This window comes from Colius striatus, chromosome Z, assembly GCF_028858725.1.
Source record: "Colius striatus isolate bColStr4 chromosome Z, bColStr4.1.hap1, whole genome shotgun sequence".
Taxonomy (NCBI): domain Eukaryota; kingdom Metazoa; phylum Chordata; class Aves; order Coliiformes; family Coliidae; genus Colius; species Colius striatus.
In genome coordinates, this window is record NC_084790.1 from 3816310 (window position 1) to 3839579 (window position 23270).

The 23270-nt window shown below is 62.9% G+C and overlaps 1 protein-coding gene across 1 annotated transcript; it reads right to left on the reverse strand.

Annotated features, from left to right (window-relative positions):
• Nucleotides 1–1832: 1832 nt before the first annotated feature.
• Nucleotides 1833–9275, reverse strand: CDC6 (cell division cycle 6). Its single transcript, XM_062017682.1, has 13 exons — nucleotides 9192–9275; nucleotides 8983–9084; nucleotides 5173–5404; nucleotides 4601–4819; nucleotides 4318–4517; nucleotides 4006–4169; nucleotides 3736–3842; nucleotides 3495–3634; nucleotides 3314–3414; nucleotides 3169–3233; nucleotides 2838–3037; nucleotides 2597–2737; nucleotides 1833–2443 (listed from the first exon to the last, which is right to left on the reverse strand). Exons 2-13 carry the CDS (start codon nucleotides 9082–9084, stop codon nucleotides 2354–2356), a joined length of 1761 nt encoding a protein of 586 aa, XP_061873666.1. The 5' UTR covers nucleotides 9192–9275; the 3' UTR covers nucleotides 1833–2353.
• Between the last annotated feature and the right edge of the window lie 13995 nt (nucleotides 9276–23270).

A 23270-nucleotide genomic window follows, 5' to 3' on the forward strand; every position in this document is an offset into this window, starting at 1 on the left:
AACGGGGCTGTCAGATGGAATCTGGGTGCCGGCGGTGACGGCGCGGCGGGAGGGGGCCATGCCCACCACGTGGCCGCTTATGTAAGGAGAGTGCAAGGGAGGACAGGGAGACTGCCGGGGACACCGGGCCGTGGGGACACCGGGCCCCCGCCACGCACGGCGGCGGCTGCCAGCGGCACAGCCCCGTGGGCACGGCACGTGTGCGTGTGGCAGCAAGGGGACGCGGGCACACGTGTGCCAGAGCGAGGACGCAGGGGCAGCACCGGCCCGCCCGTGGCAGGGGGCTTGCGTGCCCCCGGGGGTCCCAGCAGCGACGCCGCTGTCCCGCCACGCTCCCACCGCGGTGCTGCCAGCCCCGCACCGTGCGGTGATGGACGGCTCCGGCGGCAGCTCCGGCACCCGCGCCGCTCCATCCGTCTGCGCTATTGATTTTTCATCCACTGCGGCAGAGAACGGAGCCACGGCCGCGGGCAGCCCGGGGGATGGCACGGGGAGGGCAGCCGGCTTCCCACACCGCGGGGACACGGCCCCACACACGCTGTCACGCTGTGCCTGTCCCCTCCCGCACAGCCAGCACACCCCGGCAACGGTGCCAGGACCAGAGACCCCGCGGCCTCGCCCAGGGATGCTCAGCACCGCCTGTCCTGGGTGCTGGCTGCCCGCTCGCCCAGCACCAGCACGGTGGGCATGGGGGGGACGCGGGGCTGGAGGAGTTGAGGGGATTTAGGGAGCGGGGGCAGCGCGGTGCCCGCTCCCGTCAGCGCCACGTCAGTGCGGTCAGACACCCTGCCAGCCGCTTCCTTCCTACCCTCACCCTGTGCCGTGGGGCTGCGTCACGGCCGTGGGGAAGGATGCGGCTGTCGTGGCCCGTGGGGAGCGGGGCCCCTACCAGCAGCCCGTGCCAGGCACACGGCGTGGGGATGCCCAGCCCATGGCACACGGCGTGGGGATGCCCAACCCATGGCACATGGCGTGGGGATGCCTGTGCCCACGGTCCCTGCTCAGCCCCAGTGTGGTGAGGGGCTAGGGACAGGATCCTCCTCACCCCCACTACCCACAAGACAAGGGCAGGGAGAAGAACGAGCGCAGCCTGGCTTGAACCTGCCCCCACTTCTCCCCCCTCCCTGTGCTGCTGTACACGTCCGACACATGGCAACAGCTTGGGCTATAAATAGCCCCACGGCAGCAAGCGGCTGAGACAGCCTCAGGGCCCCCAGCACTGCCACGCTGCCCCTGCCTCAGTTTCCCCGTGGTGAATGGGCGCTGCCTGTGTCCTCTGGCACAAGAGGGACCGGCCGTGCAATGAGCCAAAATGGGGGGCAGGAGGTGGGGCTGCAGCAGGAGGCTCAGTGGTGGCAGCACCAGGCTCTGCTTTGGCACCAGGTGCCCAGGGCAATGACACAGCTGATGGCCCCACATCCTGCACCCCACAGGGAGCCCAGGGGCAGGGCTGGCACACGCCACAGGTCCAGGGGAAACTGAGGCACAGCAGGGACCCAAGAACACCTCCCCCCCCACCAGCACCCAGTCCCCAGCCAGGAGCTGCTGAGGGGGGTCTTGGTAAGGGGTGGGGTAGCCAGAAGTGAGGGGCAAATGGTGGCCAGAGAGCACTCATGGAACTCCAGCTCCTCCCCACAGCCAGGAAAGCTGTAAAATTAGGTCAAAGCATCTCTTATTTAACACAAGCAGAGGAGCTGGGGCCAGGAGCTGGGGGGAAATGGAAGGCTGGCAGGCTGGGAGTAATGGGGCTGGGGGGGGTAGAGGGCCAGGCCCCTAGAGCCCTGGGAGGGGAGAGGTGAGGAGAGGAGAGACAGGAGCCAGAGCTGAAGCAGAACGATTTTATTAATGCCAGGAGATAGCAGGGGCCCCACTGCTCTGGCTGGGCACAGCTGGGAGACGAGGGCATAGCGTACTCTCTCTGCCACTGCCACCACCAGGACTGTCCTTCCTGCAACCAGGGGGCATGGTGGGGCCTCAAAAGGCTCCAAGAAGCAAAACAGAGCCACGGCTGAGCCCTGGGGGTGCCACCTGCAGCGGCGGGAGCAGCACCCAGAGCACCCTCCACGCACAGCCACTGGTGCAAAGGGGCTGGGGTGGCTGCCAGCATCCCACCACAGCTCCAGACACACAATATTGGTAAAAATAACAATAATATTACTAATAAAACCAATTCAGACCAAGAGTCTCGTAGGCAGAGCAGATCAAACAACACCCAAAGCCCTTGGGAGCCAGATCCCCGCTCCTGCCACGGCCCAAGCCACGCCGTGCACGCACCGAAATCACACCCAGGGCACCAACAGCCCAGCTCACACTTGAGTGACCATGGGGAGAGGGCTGCTTGGGGGAAAGGGTGTTAATTCAGCCCCTGGGCCAGGATGTTGCCCACCAGCACCGCGTCCTGCAGCGCGTGCTCCAGAGCCGCCTCCTCCATCTTCAAGGAGACCTGGGGGAGAGACAAGAACTGCTCAGGGCCTGTGCTGGCAGACCCTCTGCCCCGCTTGGTAGAGCCCCTGCCCCACTGACAGACCCTCTGCCCCACTGACAGAGCCCCTGCCCCACTGGCAGCCCTCTCACCCCCTGGCACTCCCCACGGTACCTTGGCCAGCCGGGCCTCCTTGGCTTTCTTCAGCTCGAGCACCCCACGGGACTCGAGGAGGGTGATGAGGGACAGACACTCGGCCTGGTCAACGGCGGGGATCTGCTGCCGCCGGCAGACCTGGCTGTAGGCATCGTGGAGCTGGAGAGGGCAGGGCAGGCGTTACATCACAGCACAACACCTGAGGGAGACCCCTCCAAGGTACCCCAAACGCAGCCCCGAGGGTCCCACTGCCACTCACCTTCCCCAGCATCACCTCCCGGGCACGCAGGCGCCGGACCAGCAGGAGCAGGGAGCAGAGCAGCACCTTCTGCTGCAGGGGGAAGGCGTCCCGGCCCCCCTGGCCCCCCGTTGCCAGACGCTCCCCAAACACCTCCGAGATGACACGGGAGATGTGCAGCAGCCCCACGCGCTTGGGGACGGGGGACGCCGGGGAGTCGCCTGCGGGACAGACAGGGCTGCAGGGCACCTCAGGGCGTGGGGGTCCCACAGAGGGACTCTGGACCCCGCGTGTGAGGTCAGGCTGGAGGCGCCCTCCTGTATGGTTGCGGCTGCTGGCAACAACTACTCACCACCGGGCAGCGGCTTGAGCAGGGTCTGGCTGCGCACCTCCAGCTCCACCACCTCCACAGCACGCCTGGGGACAGACAGCCCTGAGCACCAGGCAACACCCCAGAGCAAGGCAGCCAAGGCTGGGTTTTGGGGCAGAGCACTGACCTGCAGACATCCAGGGCCTTGCGAGCGTCGCCGGAGACCGCCGAGACCTTGCGGGCGCAGAACTGGAGCGCGGCGGCATCCAGGACGGGGTCCCCAGCCACCTACCGAGGCACCACGGGCCATCAGCGTGGGCTGAGAGACCCCTGTGTGTGTCCCCCACCACGTCCCCCCCCGTCCCCACCTGCCCCAGCCGCTCCTGCAGGATGGTGCTGAGCTGCTCCCGGGTGTAGGGTGGGAAGTGCAGCAGGCGGGGGCTGCCGGCCGGGCGGGCACCGAGCCGGGCCAGGCCACGGTCCGTCAGGTCCAAGGCGTTGGCCAACCCTGCAGGCACAGGAGCGGGGTGAGGAGGGAGGATGGGGGGCTGTGCAAGCCCTCCATCAGCACCCCCAGAACAGAGAGGTGCTGTGCAGCCATAGACTCACCCACAAGGACGAGCCTGGAGCTGGGCAGCCGGGGCCAATCGAAGAGGGTGTAGAGCACGTCCTGCCCTTTGCTCTCCAGCTGGTCCAGCTCGTCCAGCACCAGCAGGCTGTGGGGAGGAGAGCCCAGCTCAGCCTCACAGCCCCTTCACAGCACCTCGAGCAGGGAAGAGCTGCTGCTGGGGCTGCATCTCCCAGCTGGCCACATGCTCAGGGTGTTGAAGGAGGGAGGGGACCCCCCCCCCAAATGCCCACGGTGGGCAGGGAACTCACACCATGGGCCCCTGGGCTGTCAGATGCTTCTCCAGCCGCCGCGGAACCTCCCGGCCGGTGGCCACGGGCAGGCCCAGCTGCTGTGCCACGGCAGGGAAGACACCCTGAGGGCTGCTCAGCGACATGCAGTTCAGGACGATGGTTTTGCTCTTGGTGAGCTCATCCTGGCAGAGACAGGAGTTGTTACGCCACTGATCACCCGCCACCCTCTTGAGCCACGCTCAGCTCTCCCTCCTCCTGCCTGCCCTCCCTCACCAGCCTTTCCCTGCTCCCACCAGCACCCCCAAAACGGGACCCCCGGCCGTGGCACACCTTGCAGTCGAGCAGGACACGGCTCAGACAGGCAGTTTTCCCTGTCCCAGGGGCTCCAGAGATGTAGAGGCTGCCGGGCTGGCGCCTGCAGACGTGGTCCCGCAGGAACTGCCGGATGGTGCCCATCTCCCTCTCCCTGCCGTGCAGACGGTCAGGCACAGCCACATGCAGCACCTGCTTCGCTTGCTGATAGCAGGTACCTGAACCAGGAAGGGAAAGGGGGCTCAGGATGGGGAGATGTAGCACCAACAAGACCTCATCCCCCTTCCCCAACCACACTCACCTTCCTGCCGGAAGAGCCGGGTGCGGGCAGGCTGCCCACCGAGCCTTGAGCGCTGAGGGGTCTCCTGTCCCCCACGCTGCAGGGACAGCTCCGGGCTGCTGGGCTTCTTTGTGGGGGATGGAGGGTCCCCAAAGAGCAAGCGACGCCCCTGGTTCTCTTTGCTGCGCTTTGGTGGAGAGCAGGGCTGGGCATGGGGGACGTTGCAGAGGTTGTCGTCACCTGCAGAGAGGATGGGTCAGGGCAGCAGCCAGGTGCTGGAGCCCGATCCTGGTGCTCTTGTGTGCGAGTAAGAGGCTGTTTGCAACATGGCATCACCCTCCCGGGGGGGGAGCTTCGTGCTTCAGCCTCCCCAGACCCCATGGGAGCAGTTTTGCCTCCTGAAACCAGGGGAAGCCACAAACGCAGCTGTGTGAGATAGCACAGGATGAGGCTGGGTCCCTCCCTCTGCCTGCCTCAGCCCTGCCAGGGGGAGCTCTCAGCCCCACCGCAGCCTCTGGGAAAGGGGTGGCCCCCACCCCACTTTTTTCCCCACAGGTCCTAGGAGAAGGAGCAATGGAGGGGGGATGACTCACCCAGGCGCTTGCGGGGGCTCAGGGGCAGCACTTGGGGCGGTGCTGAGCATGTGCCGGGAGCCGCCCGGCCGGAGGCCCCGGGGCAGGCCGAGTGCCGCAGCGCGGTGGGATCAGGGCCGGGGGAGACAGGGCCGCCCTTGGCCGGTAGAGCAGCGAGGCGCCGGGAGCTTCTCCTGCGGGGGAAGTCGATGGTGGGCTGGCGCTGTGGGCTGCTGCTGGCCATGGCGGTGGGCTGCAAAGAGAGAGCGGGGGAGGGCATCGGTCAGGAGAGGAGACCCCCTAGTCCCACGGCTCCCGGCCGCCCGCCCTTGCCTGCCCCACACCATATCGCCCCGCTCTCACTCCCATCCTCTTCCCACACCTCGGCCCCCGCTGCCCTCCCGCCGGCACAGCGCTGTCTCCCCGGAGCCCCCCATATCCCCCCGAGCCCCCCACACGCGCCCCCCGCCACCGACCTTCCCGCGCCAACTCAGCCCTGGCTCTGCGCTTCCCGCCACCGCTGCGGCGCGGCCCCGCCCCCGGATCCTCATTGGCTGCGACGCCGGCCGCGGCCGCCAATCGCAACGTTCCGCGCCAAACGCCGTGGCCAGGAGGAGGGCGGCGGCGCCCATTCGGCGCGGGGGCTGCCGGGAGTTGTAGTCCCCCCCCCGCCACTGCCCTCCCCATTATCCCCAGGCTCGCCTCCTCAGTGCTCCCAGTGCCACCACCATGCCCCGTCCTCCTCCCACCACCGGCCCTTCCCAGCTCCCATCCCCCAGAGCCATCACCACCCCCTTCAAAGAGCGCAGGGCGCCCACGGAGGGGGGGCACAGAGGCGCTGGGCACCCCCAAGACCCCCCTCGTCCCCTCTCCCCAGACACCACCGTCCCCAGACACCACCTTCCACGTGCAGCGGGTCTTTGTAACTTTTTATTTAAATGCAATTTCAAGCTCCTCCGGTTTGATTCTGTTCCCTCTGAAAATGGCCCCTCGTGCCCCGGGGAAGGGGGGGGAGGGGGGGCGCTGCCGGCCCCGGGGCGGGGAGAAACGATTTTGTTTTAACCTTTATTTCAACCAAACGGCAGCGCCGGGAGGGTGTTTTAGTGTGTTCTTGGAGTGTGGTGGGGGGGGAAGAACTTATCCTCTAGCGAACCATGCCCAGCATCCCCCTCACCCTTTGCTGGGAGAGTCTATCTTTGAGTAGAAAAAAAAAACAAAACCAAAGACAAAACAAAACGAAACGATCCCCAAAAAGGGTTACAGGGGAGGGTTCAGTCCACCCGCAGCCAGCCCAAGCTTCTTACCACGTACAAAACCCATCGGTTACTACAGTTAATGTCCAAGCCCGCATCCCTGCCCTCCCCCGGCCCTGCACTGAGAGTAAAGAAGAGAGAATCCAGCCCGGCCCCAACCGGACAGGGGAGGGTGTAAGGCAAAGTGTCAGCTGGAGCCCTCCCTGCATGCCTCCTGCCCCGTACCACCCCCAGGTTCCTCCACGGACAGTCAGTGTCTTCCTGGGAAACGCTGGGGTTTGGTAACTCAGTGTGAAAAGCCTCCTCAGCCCACCGAGGCGAAAACCCAGCGGCTGAGGGCGGGGATTGGGTGCGATGCTGCTGGGGGGGGGACAGCGGGGATGTGTCCCCGTGAGAGGAGGGAGTGGGAGTCATCCCCTCAGCCCCACTGAGATCCCTCAATGTGGTCCTAGCTCACCCCTCACTCCTCCAGTGGCTCCTGTGCAAAAAAAGCAATGGGCTGTGCCGGGGTAACGAGGCTCCCGGGGGTGGGGGGTAACGAGGCTCCCGGGGGTCCCAGCTCCTCTGCTGTGGTGCTGGCACAGCCGGTGAGCACACAGCAGTGTCCATCTCCTGCCCTACCCCAGCTCCTCTGCGGGCCCTCATTCTGCCCCAAACGGGGTATTGAGCTGCTGCCAGCCCCAACCTCTGCCCCAAAGTCCTGGTGCCCCGGTCTCTGCCGGGGTCTGCGATGAGGGAGGAGGAAAGGAGTCGTCTGGGTTTGCCAGTGAGGTCAGCGAGTCCCGGGGGGGGGGATGCATAGATGAAGGTGGGTTGAAGGAGAGAGCTGGGCTGGGAGTGTCGGCCCGTCCTGGCGCAGCTGGGGAAACCAGAGCCGCCAGGAGGTTCTCATGCAGGATCCTGGGGGGCAGGGAGGCGGTGGGAGTGCGCCTGAGGAAGGGGAAGGAGGTCCATCTCTCTGCTCAGCAACAATCCGCCCGTGCAGCCCGCTTTCACCTGGGGATGGGGGGCAGAGGGGGGGCCCCACGTGTAGCTGCGAGACAAGAAAGCCCGTTGAGAGCAGTGGCAGGCACGGCCTGCCCCACGCCACGGGCACCAGCCCCAGCTCAGAGCACAGAGCAGGATCTGCCACGGCTGCTTTCCCTCCTCCACACCTCCCCCTCCTCCCCTCTCCCCCGTGGAGATCTGGAGCCTGGGGTTTGTGACTCGGAACCAGGCGCTGCAGCATGCCACGGAGAGCTCAGGGCTTTTCAAACCCACATTAAACATTCATTTGGCTCTAAAAATAAACGAGCATCCCGTTCTCCCCGGAGTCTCCTCCGGGAGCCGCAGGGCTGACGTGCAGCAGCAGCTCTCTGCGCTGCGCCACGGCCCGACCAACGGGCTCTCTGCCCCCTCAAGCCCCGGCCCCATGCCAGTGCCAGCCGTGGGGCCAGCTGCCGGGGTCATTTGGTAGCCACGCTGGAGCAGGGCACTGTGCCTAATGAAAGAGATACAGGCAGAAGTCACGGTGTGAAGGCTCTTGCAGACCAGCCTGGCTCTGCTACCTCCAAGAACAACTGTGGAGATCCAGTGGGCTGTGAGACAGACATCTCTGAGATAACACTGCTGCTAAAAACCTGAGGTTTCTGCCAGCTCTGCTGAGCTGGAGATTCAGCAACAGATGACTGACAGTCAATAACTTTATCCTATAAAAGCCCAGCCCCGTTGCTGTGGGGTAGGGGGCTCCTGCATGCTCCTCCTTGGAGCGTGTCTGGCAATTCCTACCTTGAGTGGGGACACCCCTCAAGGGTACCCTCTGGAGCTGAGTGAAAGAATCAGCCACTGCCAGCGATGTGGGTGAGGAACATCGTTCTCCATGAAACAAGGAACAAGGGATCCCAACGAGATAAGGGATCCCCACGAGACAAGGAACTATTAAGCTAGCTTTGAACTGTTAATTCAATTAATACAAAGTAGGAGCCTATTGTGTAGTAAATAGACCCCTAACCCAGTGCCTCCTTAAACAGGAAACTCTTCTATCCTGATTGAGGCTGTATATAAAATACATTCCCAATTCCAATCGTGTCATTATGGTGTAAAAGTGAAGTTCTGGTTTGCTCCGCTTCCCAGGTTTGCCACCGTTACCCTGCAGGTGGGGGACACACTCAGCGCTGAAGGCCCTTAACGTGGGCAGGAACAAGCCCTGTGGTGTTTCTCCACATGTTCTCAGCAGATAAAAAGAGGGGACAGGTGGGAGGGGACATCCTCACAGCACAGATCCTCAGGGCTCCTCCCTGGCAAGCACAGCTCCGTGCCCTGGGGAAGCCTTGTGCAGGCCCCAGGGCAACACTGCCGCACAGACACGGGCAAGACACAGAATCACAGAATCACTTTGGTTGGAAAAGACCTTTAAGATCACCAAGTCCAACCCCTGCCCTCACACTGCCAACACTAAACTGTGTCCCTCAGCACCTCACCAAGACCAGGGCTCAGGGCGGCTGACACCAGCCCCAGCGTGACTCTGCCCCTCAGCAGGACAGTGGGCAGCCACGGGAGGGGAGTCAGGCCACCCCCTCCTCCTCTCTCTCACTCTTACCTCTGTTTGTTTTGCTGGGGTAGATTCTCTGGAAGTACTTATACTCTTCTGGGGCTGGGAAGTCTTCAACGGGATGAAAGGAGTATTTGGATTCAAAGTCATCTGCAGAGCAGGAGGAAAACGGGCCGGTCACGGGGGGCAGCTCTGGGTGAGCCCAAGGGCTCGTCCCCACGGCGGGGCTCCCCCCAGCCCCCCGTGTCCCCACGCACCCAGGAACGCTCTGACGGTGGAGATGGAGTCACGGTGCCCGTTGCGCACGGGGGGCGGCGGCGGCGGCGGCCCGGCCGGTGTCCTGGTGGGCGGCGGCGGCGGCTTCCCCCGGCTCAGGGTCTCGGCAGAGCCGTGCAGTCTGTAGGGGGGCGGGGGCGGGGGGGCATCGCGGCCCCCGTTGCGCAGCATCGGCGGAGGGGGCGGCGGGGCTGCAAAGGGAGAGCGGAGTCAGCACCCGGCGCGGCGACCCCGGCCCAAACCCTCCCTCGGGCAGCAGGGCCAGGCATGCGCTCTGAGCTGCTCACCACAGCTCACCACCCACCCCACAGACAGCCCCGGGACACCCTCTGCACCAGAGGGGATCTGAGGAGCAGCTACGAGCCCGCAGACACGAGGGTGTGAGGGCAGCAGCATTATGTGGAGGCAGAATGCTGCCTGCCAGGACTGGGAGGCCAGGTCTGCGCTGCCACCAAAGCGGTGACAGGCCCCACGTGGCCCCTCTGACCCACCTCTCGCTCCTGCCCAGCCTCCCACAGTGGCAGTCCACGCTCCTCGTTAGGCTGATTACACGCAGAACTAAGAGAGCAGATCCCCAGCCTTAAGTCAAAGGAGGGATTCTGGCAGGGCCGGAAGGACAGAGCGGCTTGGCAGGGGCCCAGGCGGGAGCTGCGGTCTGGACACGGAGCCCAGGAGCGTGGGGGAGGCGGCACCGGGTGAAGCCGTCGCTGCTCCTGGCAGCGGGGACATGCTTACGCCCAGATGTGTGCATGGCAGGGACGGTGAGAGCTTTTCACCCAGTCAGCCCTTCAAAAGGTGCCCAACACCAAGACCCCTGCACCAGTGGCAACAGCCTTCAGCACCAGCTGCACTCGGAACCACGCAGCGCCGAAACCAGCGCAGACAGGGGCAGGACAGTTCCCGAGGGCTGAGGGAAAGGTTTGTCCCTGCTCTGCCACAGCTTTTGTCACCACCCCCGTGACATTTCAGAAGGTCTGGGGAGCAGCTGCAGCATACACAGCTCCAGCTCCATCGTGTTCTCACCTCCCTGCCCCCAGGACACAGCCGGCTGCCACAACCCACCAAGAACCTGGAAGGAGCCGGATAACCAGGGGGCAGGACCAGGGATGGGTATGGAAAGTGACAGCCCAGCTACCTCCTCTGTCTCAGCCTCTATGACAACTGGCACGTGCAGAAGCCTCGGTGCTGACTTCCCCTGGCATCTCCTGCCAGCCCCTAAACACCCCACGGGCGGGCAGCCACAGCCTGACCCACCGCGGCACAAAGGAGCCCGGCAGAGGAGACGCTTCTTACCTGCTCCCCGGCTCGGGGGGTCTCGGGCGGGTGGAGGGGGGCGACTGCTCTGCAGAGACGGGGAGGCTGAAGTGGGCGGCGGCGGGGCCAGACCCCGCAGAGGGCCGGGCGCCTTCCTGTGCAAGGAGTTGTGTCTCTGCGGCAGCTCCGGGGCGGACTCGTTGATGGGGCTGGAAGGGCCGTTGGGGACACCGGGGGGTTGTCGATAAGGGGGCGGCGGAGCGGTGAGAGATTGACCCTGAGCCCCCGTTCGCAGGCTGACTGGGGAGGGAGGGGGTTTGACGGGCGGCGGGGCCGGGGGTCCGTCCCTGCTGCTGCCGGGCAGCCGCTGTCCCGGGGTGGGGGGTAGGGGCTTCTCGCGGTTGTAGGAGCAGCCCTTGGTGCCGTGCGCGGGCGGCGGGGCGGGCGGCGCGGCGGCACGGCGGCCGGGCGGTGGCGGCGGCGGGGCGGACGAGCTGTGCTTCATTCCCGTGCCGCCGCCGGCGGCGTTGGGCCGGGACAGATCCGGCAGCGACGGCCTCTGCGTGCGCGGCAGCTCCGGCGGGGAGCCGCGGCTGTTGTCAGCGTCATCTTGAGGTCGGTTGTTGCCGGCCGGCACCGGGGGCCTGGGGGCGGCCGCCCTGGAGCCGGGGACTTGTAGGGTTTGCTTACAGGAGCTGTCTGCAGGGGAAGGGAAAGCAAGAGAGTGAGCGGGCAGGCGGGGTCCCCCGAGCCTGCTGGGAGCACGGGGCAGCCTGCCCGCTCGGCTGAGGGCGGCCAGACCGCGGGGAACGCTGTCTGGCACGGGCAGGGAGCTGGCACCGCGCTCAGCCGCACACGGCTCCTCTCTCACCGCTGCTATTCGCTCTCTGGCTCGCTGGAAGGCAGGTTGCCACAGAAAATAGCACAGAGGAACGTTCAGAGAGACACGCGACTCCCGGGCCCTCCGAGGAGGTTTGGTTGGAGGGACAGTGTGGCAGGGAGAGAGGGAAAGCTGCTGTCCCTCACTGGAGGTGTCGGTTTGGGGTCTCTGCCTCTAACTAGCTGAACTCCAAGATCCTCAACTGCCTGTTGCTCAGGGACCTCCCTGGGGAACCCCCAGGCGAAGCAGGGGCAGATGGCCATTACCTGGGCAGTCCTTGGCTCCCACGGGCCTGAGCTTGGGCACACCACCCTGGAAGAGGCCGCCCTTTGGCTGGATCGCAGCCGAGCTCGAGCCGTAACTGCCGCCCTTGGGCTCTGGAAGGAAAGCGGTTAAGCCTGGTGTTATCATCTCCCATGAGCAGCCACCGGAGAACAGATGGGTGAGAGCCCAGGAGATGTTCTGAAGGGCACAGCAGCAGCCAGCACGGGGCTGAGAGCCTCCCGGGGTGGGGGGACACACAGGCTGTGTTCATACTCACTCTCGAGGATCGGGGCGCTCCGGTCGTTGACCTGTGTCACTTTCTTTAGCTTGGTCCCTTTACAGATGTCCTGCAGGAGGGCCCCGCGGCCTCGCTGCTCCTCTCGGCTCAGCTTGGGGGGCTCTGTGTTCGCCTGCAGACGAGAAGCAGCTCAGCAGTCTGCCTGCGTACACGGAGACCCTGATCCACAGAGCCCCACGGCTCCCACACGAGCGCCCAGGCGCCCCCAGCCCTGCCAGGGCACAGCCTTCTCCAGGGGCTCCCTTCCAGACGGAGCGACGGGGCTGCCCCAGGTGAGCTTGAGACACCAACCCTACAACCCACATCCAAGCTCTGTTACAGTCAAGGGCAAAGTTCCCTGCCCTCCCCTCCCAAGCTGTCACAGAATTTCTGATAACAAGGCAAAGAAAAGCCCCATTTCACCCCTTCCAGGTGCTCTGCTGCAAGGGAAACCGAGACACGGCCCACAGAGCACTTGAAGCTCTCAGAGCCTGGACTTGAGAAGGTCCAGAGACAACAGAGGGGCCCCTGGCAAGTAGCACTGTGTGGAGACAGGACACCTCCCCACTTTACGATCACCCAGGTCACCAGAGCCCTACCTGACTGAAGGTGGGAGGCGGAGGGGGGCCAGGAGGTGGCGGCGGGGGAGGAGGGATTGGCATCCTGGCCTGGCTCCCGGCGGCTCTGGCTGCTCACTGCTGGGGACAAGCCTGGTCACTCATGCCTGGAGGAACGAAGGGAGGAAGTGGTCAGAGGGACTGAGGGGAAAGCTGGTGAAGTGGCCACAGAGAAACATGGCCCCAGGCTAGTAAACAAGTGCCCAGTGCCTGCAGCTCCACAGGCCAGGCAGAGGCTGTTCTCTCCCAGCTGGCTCAAGGGGCCTCCTGGCTCTCACAGGATGGTGGGCGTTGGAAAGGACCTCTAGGGATCATCCAGTCCAATCCCCTGCTCAAGCAGGTCCACCTAGATCAGGGAGCACAGGAACACATCCAGGCAGGTTTGGAAACCTCCCGAGAAGGAGCCTCCACACCTTCCCTGGGCAGCCTGGGCCAGAGCTCCCCCATATCAGCACCAAACAAGTTTCTCCTCATGTTGCAGTGGAACTGTTTGTGCTCCAGCTCGTGTCCATTACCCCTTGTCCTATCACTTGAGACAACAGAAAAAAAGTGTCCCCCCATCCTCCTGACACCCACCCTTTAGGTACTTTTAAGTGTTACTGAGGTCCCCCCTCAGCTGTCTCTTCTCCAGGCTGAAGAGCCCCAGGTCCTGCAGCCTTTCCTCATACGGAAGGTGCTCCGGTCCCCTCATCATCTTGGTAGCCCTGTGCTGGCCTCTCTCTAGAAGTTCCCTAAAGTTCCCTCCTGAGCTGGGGAGCCCAAGAACCAGACATCCTCCCAACACCACAGAGCAGCAGGTCGCAGCGGTGGGAGCCAGCACAGCCCCTCACCCCAAATCCCCAGGGCACCCGATGCCAGGGCAAAGCCTGCAGCTGAAAGCCAGGACATCTTTCACACAACCACCTCGCTCAGCAGAGAACAGCCAGCCAAGCCCATCCCGTGCCATCAACCCAGCTCCTTGATCTGCAGCTGGAGGCTGCTCACGTGGAAGTGTGACAAGGGCCCGTCAGCAGGCAGTGTGGCCGGCCCCGGAACACAGCCCCAGCGGGTCCCTCCAGCCACCAGCACTGTTGGATCTGCCAGATGGATCACCGAGCACAAGACGTGGCGTGGGGCTGTCCTGGGGCTCCTACAAGCAGCGATGCTCCTATCCCTGAACAGCCCTGACACATAAAGCAGATTTTCCCAACCACTCAGATCAACAACCTCGCCAACGCTCCCAAGGCCTGCCTGTGCCTCACTCCGTTTCCACAACCCCAAAGCCCCGCTGAAGCCATCCCAGCGGGCAACACAACGTGCTTTCCCAACAGTCTGACTACACTTCGCCTCACTACAAGCCCAAAACGAATCCACCTCACCCCAAAGCTTACCCAAACAGCTCCCACACTTTGCATGAGCCCAGCAGCTCCGGTCGGCACCCCAAGAGTGAGCACGGAGGAAGTGGGGACAGGAAGAGGAGCCTGAATCACCAGCAGGTCACAGGACGGGCCCCTGGCAGGCTTGTGCCTCTGAGCAGCGTGCAGGTAGGGCCATCCCTACCTCACAGCACGGATCAGGGAATAGGAATGTGGTGACTGGAGGCCTCGCTCGCCACGCTGGGAGTTCCGGGCGCTCGAGGCTGAGTGAGAGGCAGGGGATAAATGCGCCTCTCTGGGCCACAGATGTCTTTCCCCCAGGATAACCCATTCCTCAACCATTAAAGGGGACCACAACACCAACGTGAGGTAAGAGCAAGAGAGTTTCACAGCTGAAGCTTCCACCTCCCAGCCCCTGACCTCCAGGGCACGCAACCAGAGAGGCCAGAGGCGCATCCACAACAACGATGAAAGTCTCTTCACAAGCCAGCTACTGAAACCCAACTGCCCAGGACCTTTGAGATGGTTTTTATCAGGTGTTAAAATCCAGACCCTTCCCAAGACTCACCCTTTCCTAGCTAAGTTACAATCTGGCTGGTCCTCACGTGTCAGACACCCCCACTCTGTCACAGCAGAGGTGCGATGCCAGCGGCTCCCCGGCCCTCCAGCAAACCACCAGCTCCCTGCACATCAGCAGAATAAAGAAGTAAACTGCCTTTTAACTAAAAGCAGCTCTTCTACCAAGTGAGAAGCTCCTCAGATACAGACAGCCTCGTTGGGAGGACCTCCCTCCCTCCATCTTCTGGTGTTTTCTAAGACATCTCAGGCTCTCTGGTGACACCCGACACACCTCCGTGGAGCTGGGGAACCTGTTGTGACTCAGCAGGTTCTCATCTGTCGTGACGGGGCAGCCACCTCACTCCTGCCTTCCCCCTCCACCAAGCTGGAGGCCTCAAACAGAAAAGCCAAGGTCCGGTGTTTTCTCCTTCCAAGCCGGGATGCCCCGCAGACTGGAACCAAGCCCAGCAAAGCCATTTGGTCGGTGCCTTTCCCACCAAAGGAAGATCAGAGGCGGCTCACAACGTGCTCGTTTGGGACCTGCCGGCGCTGCCAGGACGTGTTCCAACAGGAGCACAACAGGACCACTTTTGCAGCGTGCTCCTTCCCAGCCTGCGGCAGGACGGCAGGGCCGGGCTGGGCTGGCACGAGCCGCTGCTGTCAGGGCACAGCGCGGTGTTGGGGGGACGGCGCGATGGCATCACCGGCGGGAGCGGACGGGCAAGAGAGCCCTGGCCTTGTTTGAACACCAGCAACTGGAGGTAATTAGCACAGATACAGCTGAGAAACGTGCCAGGTAATGAGACTCCTGACTGGGTCTCATGTGTCACACAGGCCTGAGCCAGCACTGGGGCGGTGCCAGCGCTGCAGGCTGTCACCTCCGCTCCTGACCCGTGGGAACACAAACATGCCCATCACCTCCCCCTTACACCCAGCTGGTTTCTCATGGGGTGCCGCTTCCCAGCCAGCTCTGCACCTTGAGGTCACAAGAGCCCCTTCAGATACTCCTATAATGGAGGCACACCGCCTTGTCACACGCAGACAAGACAGGCTGGTCAGCTGCCAGAAGACAAGTCAGTGCCACGTCTGCAAAGGGATGCGTGCTGCTCGGGTCTCCCTGTGTGCCCTGCTGCCCCCCACGTAAGCCCTGCGTCAGCTAAGGACAATGCCACAGCAGCATTGCCTCCCCTAAGCACAGCCATGGAGGAGAGGGGTATTTCTACAAAGAAAACCATGAGTCATTATCTCCCCATATCTAACATGCCCTTAAAACTAGCGCTGCACCGAAACCCGCGTTCAGATAAAGGCTCTGACCTAGAAGAGTGAGAGAAGAGTTTAAGCTAAAGCAGCTTGAGGATAAACTGAATTCCCGAGAAAACAGGTCATTTCGTTTCAGCACACGGCCCCGTTCAGGTTGGGGATTAACAACAAAGGTCACATTGAAAAACCAAACTCGGGAGGCACCGAACTCGGTGCAGCTGCTGATCGTTTCGTACCAGGAGAAAAGCCTGGGTGGGAACGCTGGGGTGAGCCGTGCCTGCCTTTAACACAAAGCCTACATCTTTAATGTTCCTGAAGACAGACAGCTGACAAAGATTAGGGAGACACAGAGATAAATCCTTCAGGAAGGGGGAAAAGAAAACCCCAACAAACATGAGGGTTTCTTGCAAGACTGCTCACCACCCCTCGCTGCCTGGCGTATGCCTTACGGAAACCGTGCCCTTTGAAACAATGCTGCTCCGACAGCGACTTTGCTGCCTTTCTGCTCCTTTGTTCTTCCTTACCAGGGATCCTTCCCCAGAGCCAGATCTGGGCCTTTGAGAGCTCCATATGCTGCGGTGGCAGCTCGCTGCGCTTGAAGGGAAAGTGGTTTGAAAGACCTGAATTGGGGCAGGGAGAGAGACACCAGCCAGATCAAAGCGCATGGGAGAGCCCGTCTTGGGTGAAGCCAGGAGAGGCTGGTTGGCACCTCAGCTTTCCTTGTGAAAGACAAAAAAAAACAAGCCCCAAGAAAGCTGTGAGAAAACCAGGAGGAAGAGGACGTGTGAAAAGCTCTGACTCCCGAGCAGAGAGCGTTCAGGGAAATCCAGGGGAGCCTGCAGAAAGCTGCTTCCAGAGCTGCTGCTCGGCTGCTGGGCCCCACCACAGGCCAGCCCTGCAGCACTTCGGGTCAGCGCTGCCCTGCCCACCCGGGGCTCAACACACAGTCAACCCCAAGGACGTCACATTGAGCAGCCCCCCTCTCCCGTAAAGTGGCTGAACTGGCCAGCCCTGGCCTGGCCAGGACCACTGGCCACAGTTGCCATGAAGGGAAACACACTGGCTCTTCCCTCCAGCAGCCCTGGATCCTGCTCATCCCTTGTGTGGGGTGTGAGGGTGGTTTGGTTGTTGAGCAGGACAGGCAGCAGTGACCTTCAGCAGCCTTCAGCGCATTTCCTTTGCCGGCTTTTGGGGGGGGGGGCAGGGGGGGGAGGTGGATTTGGGCGCTGCAGAGGATTTGTGTGTTTCACAGCTCCACCGCCCCAGCCCGCATTTGCAAACCCGAGACGAAGAGCCTTCATCCTCAGGGAGGCTGCGGCTTTGAACTGGAGATCAAGAGGAATTTCCAACCCTCTGATGTCGGCTGCAGAATGCGGCTGCACCGGTTTGGGGACCGACTTCCAAGGCTGGACCTCTCCAACACCCTCCCACCCCCGCCTTTATCTTCCACCTCTTCCCATCCAATCCCTCAAGAGTTCCTCTTCACCCCAAGAGCAAACCCTTCCCAATTCGGAGCCCGTCCTCCGAAGCCTGACATTTCTGAGGAGAGAGGGCTCCGGCGGCGCCCGAGATGCGACATAAATAATTTATCCTGAGAGACAGCCATCGCAGGATTTAAGGTCATTCAGGCTTTTAAAATCGTATCAGCATGCTTTAAGAGAGTTGAGCTGCCACCTCGATTTGGAGCGTCTCAAAGAGCCGGCGCATCTCTGCGTGCAGACAAGACAGACACAATCCAGCCCCCCCTCCCCCCGAGGGACTCAGACGTTCGCTCTGAATTATTAACAACCCACGGTCACTGACAATGCATTTTTAACAAAACCCTCAACACAAAAGTTTCTAGTGCCTCGGGGCTGAATTCCACAGCCCTCAGACCCTGTTCCCCCTCCCATCACCGCATCCCAGAGCTAGGCTGTCCTTTAGCAGCTTTCCACAGTCGGCGGAGGAAGCCTTTAATCAGGAGCAAGGAATCGTGTCCCGACATTGGGCTGCAGCAAAGGGAAGAGCAGGAAAAGCCCATCCCGGGAGGGTCGGCAGACTTCCCTGCCTCTCCCTGTCCCATGTGCCAGGCGAGAAGGGAAAGGAAGCCAGGGAGGGAGAGGTGGCACACGAGGGGATCGGGCAGGAACCGCTCTGAACCACCGCTCTCTGACAGACAGCTCTGATTGTTCCAGGGGGAGGAAGCGGCAGGAGACACAGGGACTTCCCGCCTGCTTGGAGGGTGACCTGCAGCTGGGAATAACTGTGCTGCAGGGCCCACACCAGAGAACAATACGCTGCTAAAGTGGCTCCTGAGCTCCATGGTGTTAGTGTTCAGACAAAAAACACCCTCTTAATCAACTGCCGACGATGCACCATCCGTCCCCTTGGCTGTGGGCTCCAACACATGTGACTGAAGCCTGCAGGCTGGAGCTGACAGAGCCGGGAGCTCTTCGAGGTGCAGAGGGAGCAAGGCATATACTGGTGGCCTCAGGCTGCTACAAGTGAGACAGAGAGCACAGAGGGGCTCCAGCCACCTCTGAGAGCCATTTAAAGCCCCCCAGCAGCAGCAGGGCCCGCTCACACCGCGCTCATTTAGAGGCAGGTGCCAACGAGCCACCTCTAAGGCTCTTGCACAGCAGACCCAGTCTTTAGTCTCTGGGGGGGCTGCGGCTGACACCTCAGCGGGAACAACCGAACCAACCCGCGGCTCTTCCCACCCTCGCTCCGAACCCACAGCGCACAAAGCGATCTGCGAAACAGCCTCTGGGCGGCACGGCAGGCCCTTCCCCGCCAGCAGACAGCCAGGCTCCGGCTCCAGCCTGCCACCCTCAGTTGATGCTGTCAAGCTGCCGCAGCGCCGGCTGACAACCAGAGCCTGACTCACCAGGCTGGGACAGCGAGGTGCCCAGGTGAAAGCCTCTGCCAAAGAAAAGAGAAGGCACACTCGTTGGGAGGGAGGCCCAAAGCAAACCCCCGTGCCAAGCTTTCCTCCCAGGCTCGCCCCAGCAGTTGGCCACCAGCCTACCCACCCTCGGCATCGCTCAAGGCCTGGTGTTTCCGTGTCTCCCTCCTCTGCTCTGCCCTGCCCCAGTGCACAAGGGGCAGCGTCTCAGCAAGAGGTCTCTGCCCCATGGGACTGTGCAGGGCGTTTGAGGAGGAAAGGCAGTGATCTGCCCACTCCCCAGGCCCCCACACAGAGGGTTCGGTTACAACCGTGGAAAACAACCCTGGTGAAAACACAGCCACTGCCTGCAGGGAGGGCTGCTGCCCTCCGGAGGGTAACTTTGCCTCCACAGCAGCAGCTCCAGCTTAAGCTCCTGCACTCAGCTTAAACAAACCCAAGGCCCTGCTGTGCTCCTGCTCTGCCTGTGGTCCTTTGGTGCCTTCGCTCAGCAAGGTGGCTCCCGAGGCTGGGGTGGTCTCCTCTGTCCTGGCCAAACGCCCCCAGGAGGGACAGCCCTACCCCTTGAGGTCTCTCTCATCTCCCACCCGGCCTCCGTGACACTCCCTTCCTCTTCCTCTGCTTTCAGGGAGGTTGAGGACTTGAGACCTCCAGCTCTGCTCCCTTTTGCCAGAGGGGCTGGGCCTCTCTCTGCCTGCTAACCAACCGCTTGTGCCGACTCTTGAGCAAGAGCTGCTCCGATTCCACAGCGGGAAGCGGCCCTGGAGGAGACGAGCAGAGCTGGAGTGGGAGGTCTCCTGCTGTTCCACAAAACCCAGCCAAGTGTTCTCAGGGTTTTCCTAGGCAAAGGCCAAGCAAGAGACGCACTGACCCGCAATCCAGAGCGCGCAGGGCAAGCAACTGAGGCAAAGGGCAAGTCGTGGGCAACGTCGGGAGGTGCCTGCTGGAAGGGCACAGGATAAACTCACCCTGAACCACCTCAAAGCCACAACAGCCTCGCAGAAAGGAAGTGGCCGCTCAGAAAACCATCGCTGACCGCTCGTAAAACATTGCACTGGCTACAGAAACGCAGCCAGAGCCCTTCAGAGGGCATTTACAAGCTGCCCGAGAACACCCGTCGCTTAAAGCGTTATTTCGGGACGCACGTCTACATCTGATGTTTTGTGCATGGCCCGAAAGCTGCCAGAAGCCTCACCACGGGGGCTGAGCCACACCGTGGGACGGCTAGGAAGGCTCGGGGTGAGCAGGGAGCCCACACTGGGGCAGGAGGGGGCAGGTGGGGAGGGCTCGGCCTCAGCGTCCCTCGCTGCGGCAGCCGCAGCTGCGGGAGGTGTGAGAGCGCGAAGGAAGCGCCGGTGTCACTGCCAAGGGGAAACGGAGCCAAGGCCCATCAGAGCGAGTCCTCGGCTGCTTTTCAGGTCGGTAGGTGCCAAGAATGGGCTGCAAATCCACAGCCCCGTGCAGAGGGAAAGGAGGGGTTGCTGTGAGACATGACCTAGTAACGGGGTGTGAGAGACCCAGCGATGGGGGTCGGGTCAGATGGGCTTTGCAGACGTAACCCTGTCACTCCCAGCAACCAGGCCAGGAGGAAACACCACAAAAACCACGCAGGGAAGCTGCCCTGCTGCCTCAGCAGAAGCAGGGACAGGCCCCGGGTGCAGCGTGCATCGCTGCAGGAGCCTCACAGCAGCAGGTCAGGCCACGGCAGGACGCTCCACACAGCACCGCGTCCACACTGCCCCACGGCCCAGGCTCCACGCTGCGAGAGAGCCTCTGGAGCTCCCCTCGCCCACTCCCGCTGGGGAGGGGAGCACAGAGCCCCCCACAAACCTCTGCACCCCTCTCCCCACCAGCATCTCCCAAGCTGCCCAGGGAGAGTGTGCCCAGGCCACAGGCTCTGGCTGGTGCAGCCTGTCCCGCTGAGCAGCAGGAATCTCTCTGGTTACAGCATCACAAGGTGGGAGACACCAGAGCAAGGAAGGGGAGGCACGATGGCGTGAAGCAGAGAGGCACCCGAGCGCCAGCATCACGCCAGGGCACTGGGAGCGGCACGGTGCTGCAGATTTCAGCTCCCAGTGCTGCAGCTCCCAGCTTTGAGGCCGGTGGTGAAGAAACCGGCCCAACTCTGGGGGGGGAAAAAAAAAGAAAGTGGATTTCTGAACCAACCTCGTAAGATCAGAGCGAGGAGCAAAGCCTGGGAGCCGTGCTCTTGCCAGAGCTGCTGTGGCAAAGCCAGCCAGAGAAACCCAACACGCTCAGCCCCTCGTTAGCAGGGCACTTTCCTCCCCTCGCTCCCTCCTCCCACCTTTTCTTCCCAGCAGAGCAGATCTGCCTTCCTTCCAAGCAGCCAGATGTAAGTAAGAAGGTCAGACAAGGACCAGAGCGCCTCGACAACAGCACTTTAAAAGCACAGAGAAGCGAGCCCTGGCCTGGAACACGCCCCATCACACTGTCGCCAGCAGAGAGCGGGGAGCAGTGTGTGTCACCTCGGGGGTCACAGAACACCCAACGGCACTCGCTGCAGTGACTTCCCTGTCAGGGCCCAAAGCTTTGCAGCCCCTCGTGTCTGTGTTTAGACCTGCTTTTAGTGGCAAAAACCCCCCAAGAGACACTTCCCTGGGCAAGGTGTCAGAAGCGCTGCCCTCCGTGCCACGCTCACGCCCCAGCGCCGGGCACCACACACGCTCCAGATGGCACCGGATTGGCAACGCCGCGGCTGACAGGCCACGATTGTTCCCGGTGGGATGAAGCCAAACCCTCCCTCAACCCCCTCCCACAGCACAAAGAGGGGTCTGTGCTCTCCCAGCCCCGGAGCAGCCGCTGGAAAACAGGCTCTGCCTTTTGCATTCCTGCACTGCAGCGAGCGGGAGAGCTGCTGTGCCACCAGCTCACGAGGGGATGGCGCCCCCGGGGAGGGGGGTGCTCAGGCAAAGAAGTGGTACCAAAACCCCTCGAGGACGTGTCAGACACGGTAAGCATGGAAGGGAGGCAGGCAGTGAGGTGAGAAGAGCAGAGGATGTGTTCAGCAGGTAGCTCTGCCCCGGAGAGCACGTTGGAGCCGGCTGGATTCGCACCTCATCTGCAAACCCAGCCGACTGCTTCGGTGCTGGAGACAGCAGCGGGGCAGATCTGAGCCTCTGCGGCAGCCACCGACACTCCACATCAGAGATCAGGCCAGGACAGAGCAACCCAGGCAGACACTTGTCCGGGGCCAAGTCTGCCAAAGGTGAACCGAGGCCGAGCTGGGAAGGCAGCACCTGGCCCAGAGCCCCCACTCAGCCCAGCCCACGCTCACTGAAACCACTTCTCATGTCACACCTCTGCCTCCACCTGGCTCAAGGACGCTGCTGCACCGGCCCCTCGCTGCTGCCTTCCCACTGGAAAAGGTGGGAACAATGCTCTCCAGACCACTGGAGTGGGGAAACACACCACAGAGCAGCTCAATGTCCCATAACTGCCCGTCAGCTGAGAGGTCAGGAGGCGGTTGGCATCTCCTCCCACCCCACAGGCCCCAGAAACACTGCCCAAAGCCAAGAAGGTGCAGGAGGGACACAGCCTGGGCCCCTGCTCGTCATAAGGGGCTAGCTGCAGTAGGGACTCGAGGTAACTCTCACCCTCTGCTTGGTGAATCAGCTGTTTCAGGGGACACTCCAGCACTGTGCTCAGGGGGGTCTGCCCTGAGTTGTCCCAAAGCCACCTTGGCCACTGCATCCCCTGCAGCTTCTCTGTGCCAGGGCAAACACAAGCACCACCTTGACAGGACCCGAGCCTAAGGAGGAACTGGCACAGCACCCCACAGCCTGAACCCATCTGCAGCCCTCCCGAGGGCATCGACCTGCACGGGGAGCCCTGAGAACACAGAGCCAGGGTGGGCAGGAGCTGCTGATCGGCGCCAGACAGGCACTCAAGGGCAGGGAAACACGGGCTGCATCAGTTCTGCTGAGTCTTGGCAGGGGAGAGGCTGCGGCTGCTGGTGCCACGGCGCTGCTGCTCTCCCTCCGTCCCAAAGGACGAGCAGGAAACAATCAGACGCTTGTTTCGTTCGCTTACAGACGGTGCTCCGAGGGGTCTGGAGCAGCAGGAACAGTGTCCTCACGGCCCGGGTGCTGCCGTGGTGGGGGGGGGGGGGGGAAGGGCCGGCGGAGGGAGCACGGAGCCGCTGCCGTGTTTACCCAGAGCAGAAGGGAGAGCCCAGCCTCCGCCGTGGCACACGCTGCACTTCGCTGCCTGGCCATATGCTGCTCCACACCCGGGTATTTCACAGGCAGAGGCTGCTCAGGCCGCAGTTTGCCGACGCCAGGCCCAGAGGAGCGCTCAGGTTTGGGGACCCTGAGCCTGGCCTCACCCCGCGACCACCGACCCCTCCAGGACGGCACAACCCAAACCTGCTCGGGCACGGGCACGGAGCCCACCCTGCTCCCCGAGGGCAGGGGGCGAGGACCAAGCACCGTCCGTTGAGACGGGAAGAAGCAAAACCGGTGGCAGCTCTCCCCGGGATCCCCGCGGACCCTTCCTCTGCCGCCCCAGCACGGCCCTTCCCCGCGACCCCCCGCGAAACTCCTCCTCAGTGTCCCTGTGCGCACCCGCGGCCCCCCCACAGCCGGCCCCGGCCTCCTGCTCCCCGACACGGCCCCGGAACCACGGCATCGCTTCGACCGGAGAAGCCCTTGGAGCTGCTGCAGTCCCAGCCCTGCCCTCACCCTGCGCAGCC

Excerpts from the sequence above, each read along its gene's own strand:
- CDC6 (XM_062017682.1), bottom strand. The coding sequence starts at position 9,084 with ATGACTTTGAATCCAAATACTCCTTTCATCCCGTTGAAGACTTCCCAG. Across the intron at positions 4,518-4,600 it reads CCGGCTCTTCCGGCAGGAAG|GTACCTGCTATCAGCAAGCG; the intron begins GTGAGTGTGGTT and ends TTCCTGGTTCAG. Across the intron at positions 3,038-3,168 it reads GCTCAAGCCGCTGCCCGGTG|GCGACTCCCCGGCGTCCCCC; the intron begins GTGAGTAGTTGT and ends TCTGTCCCGCAG.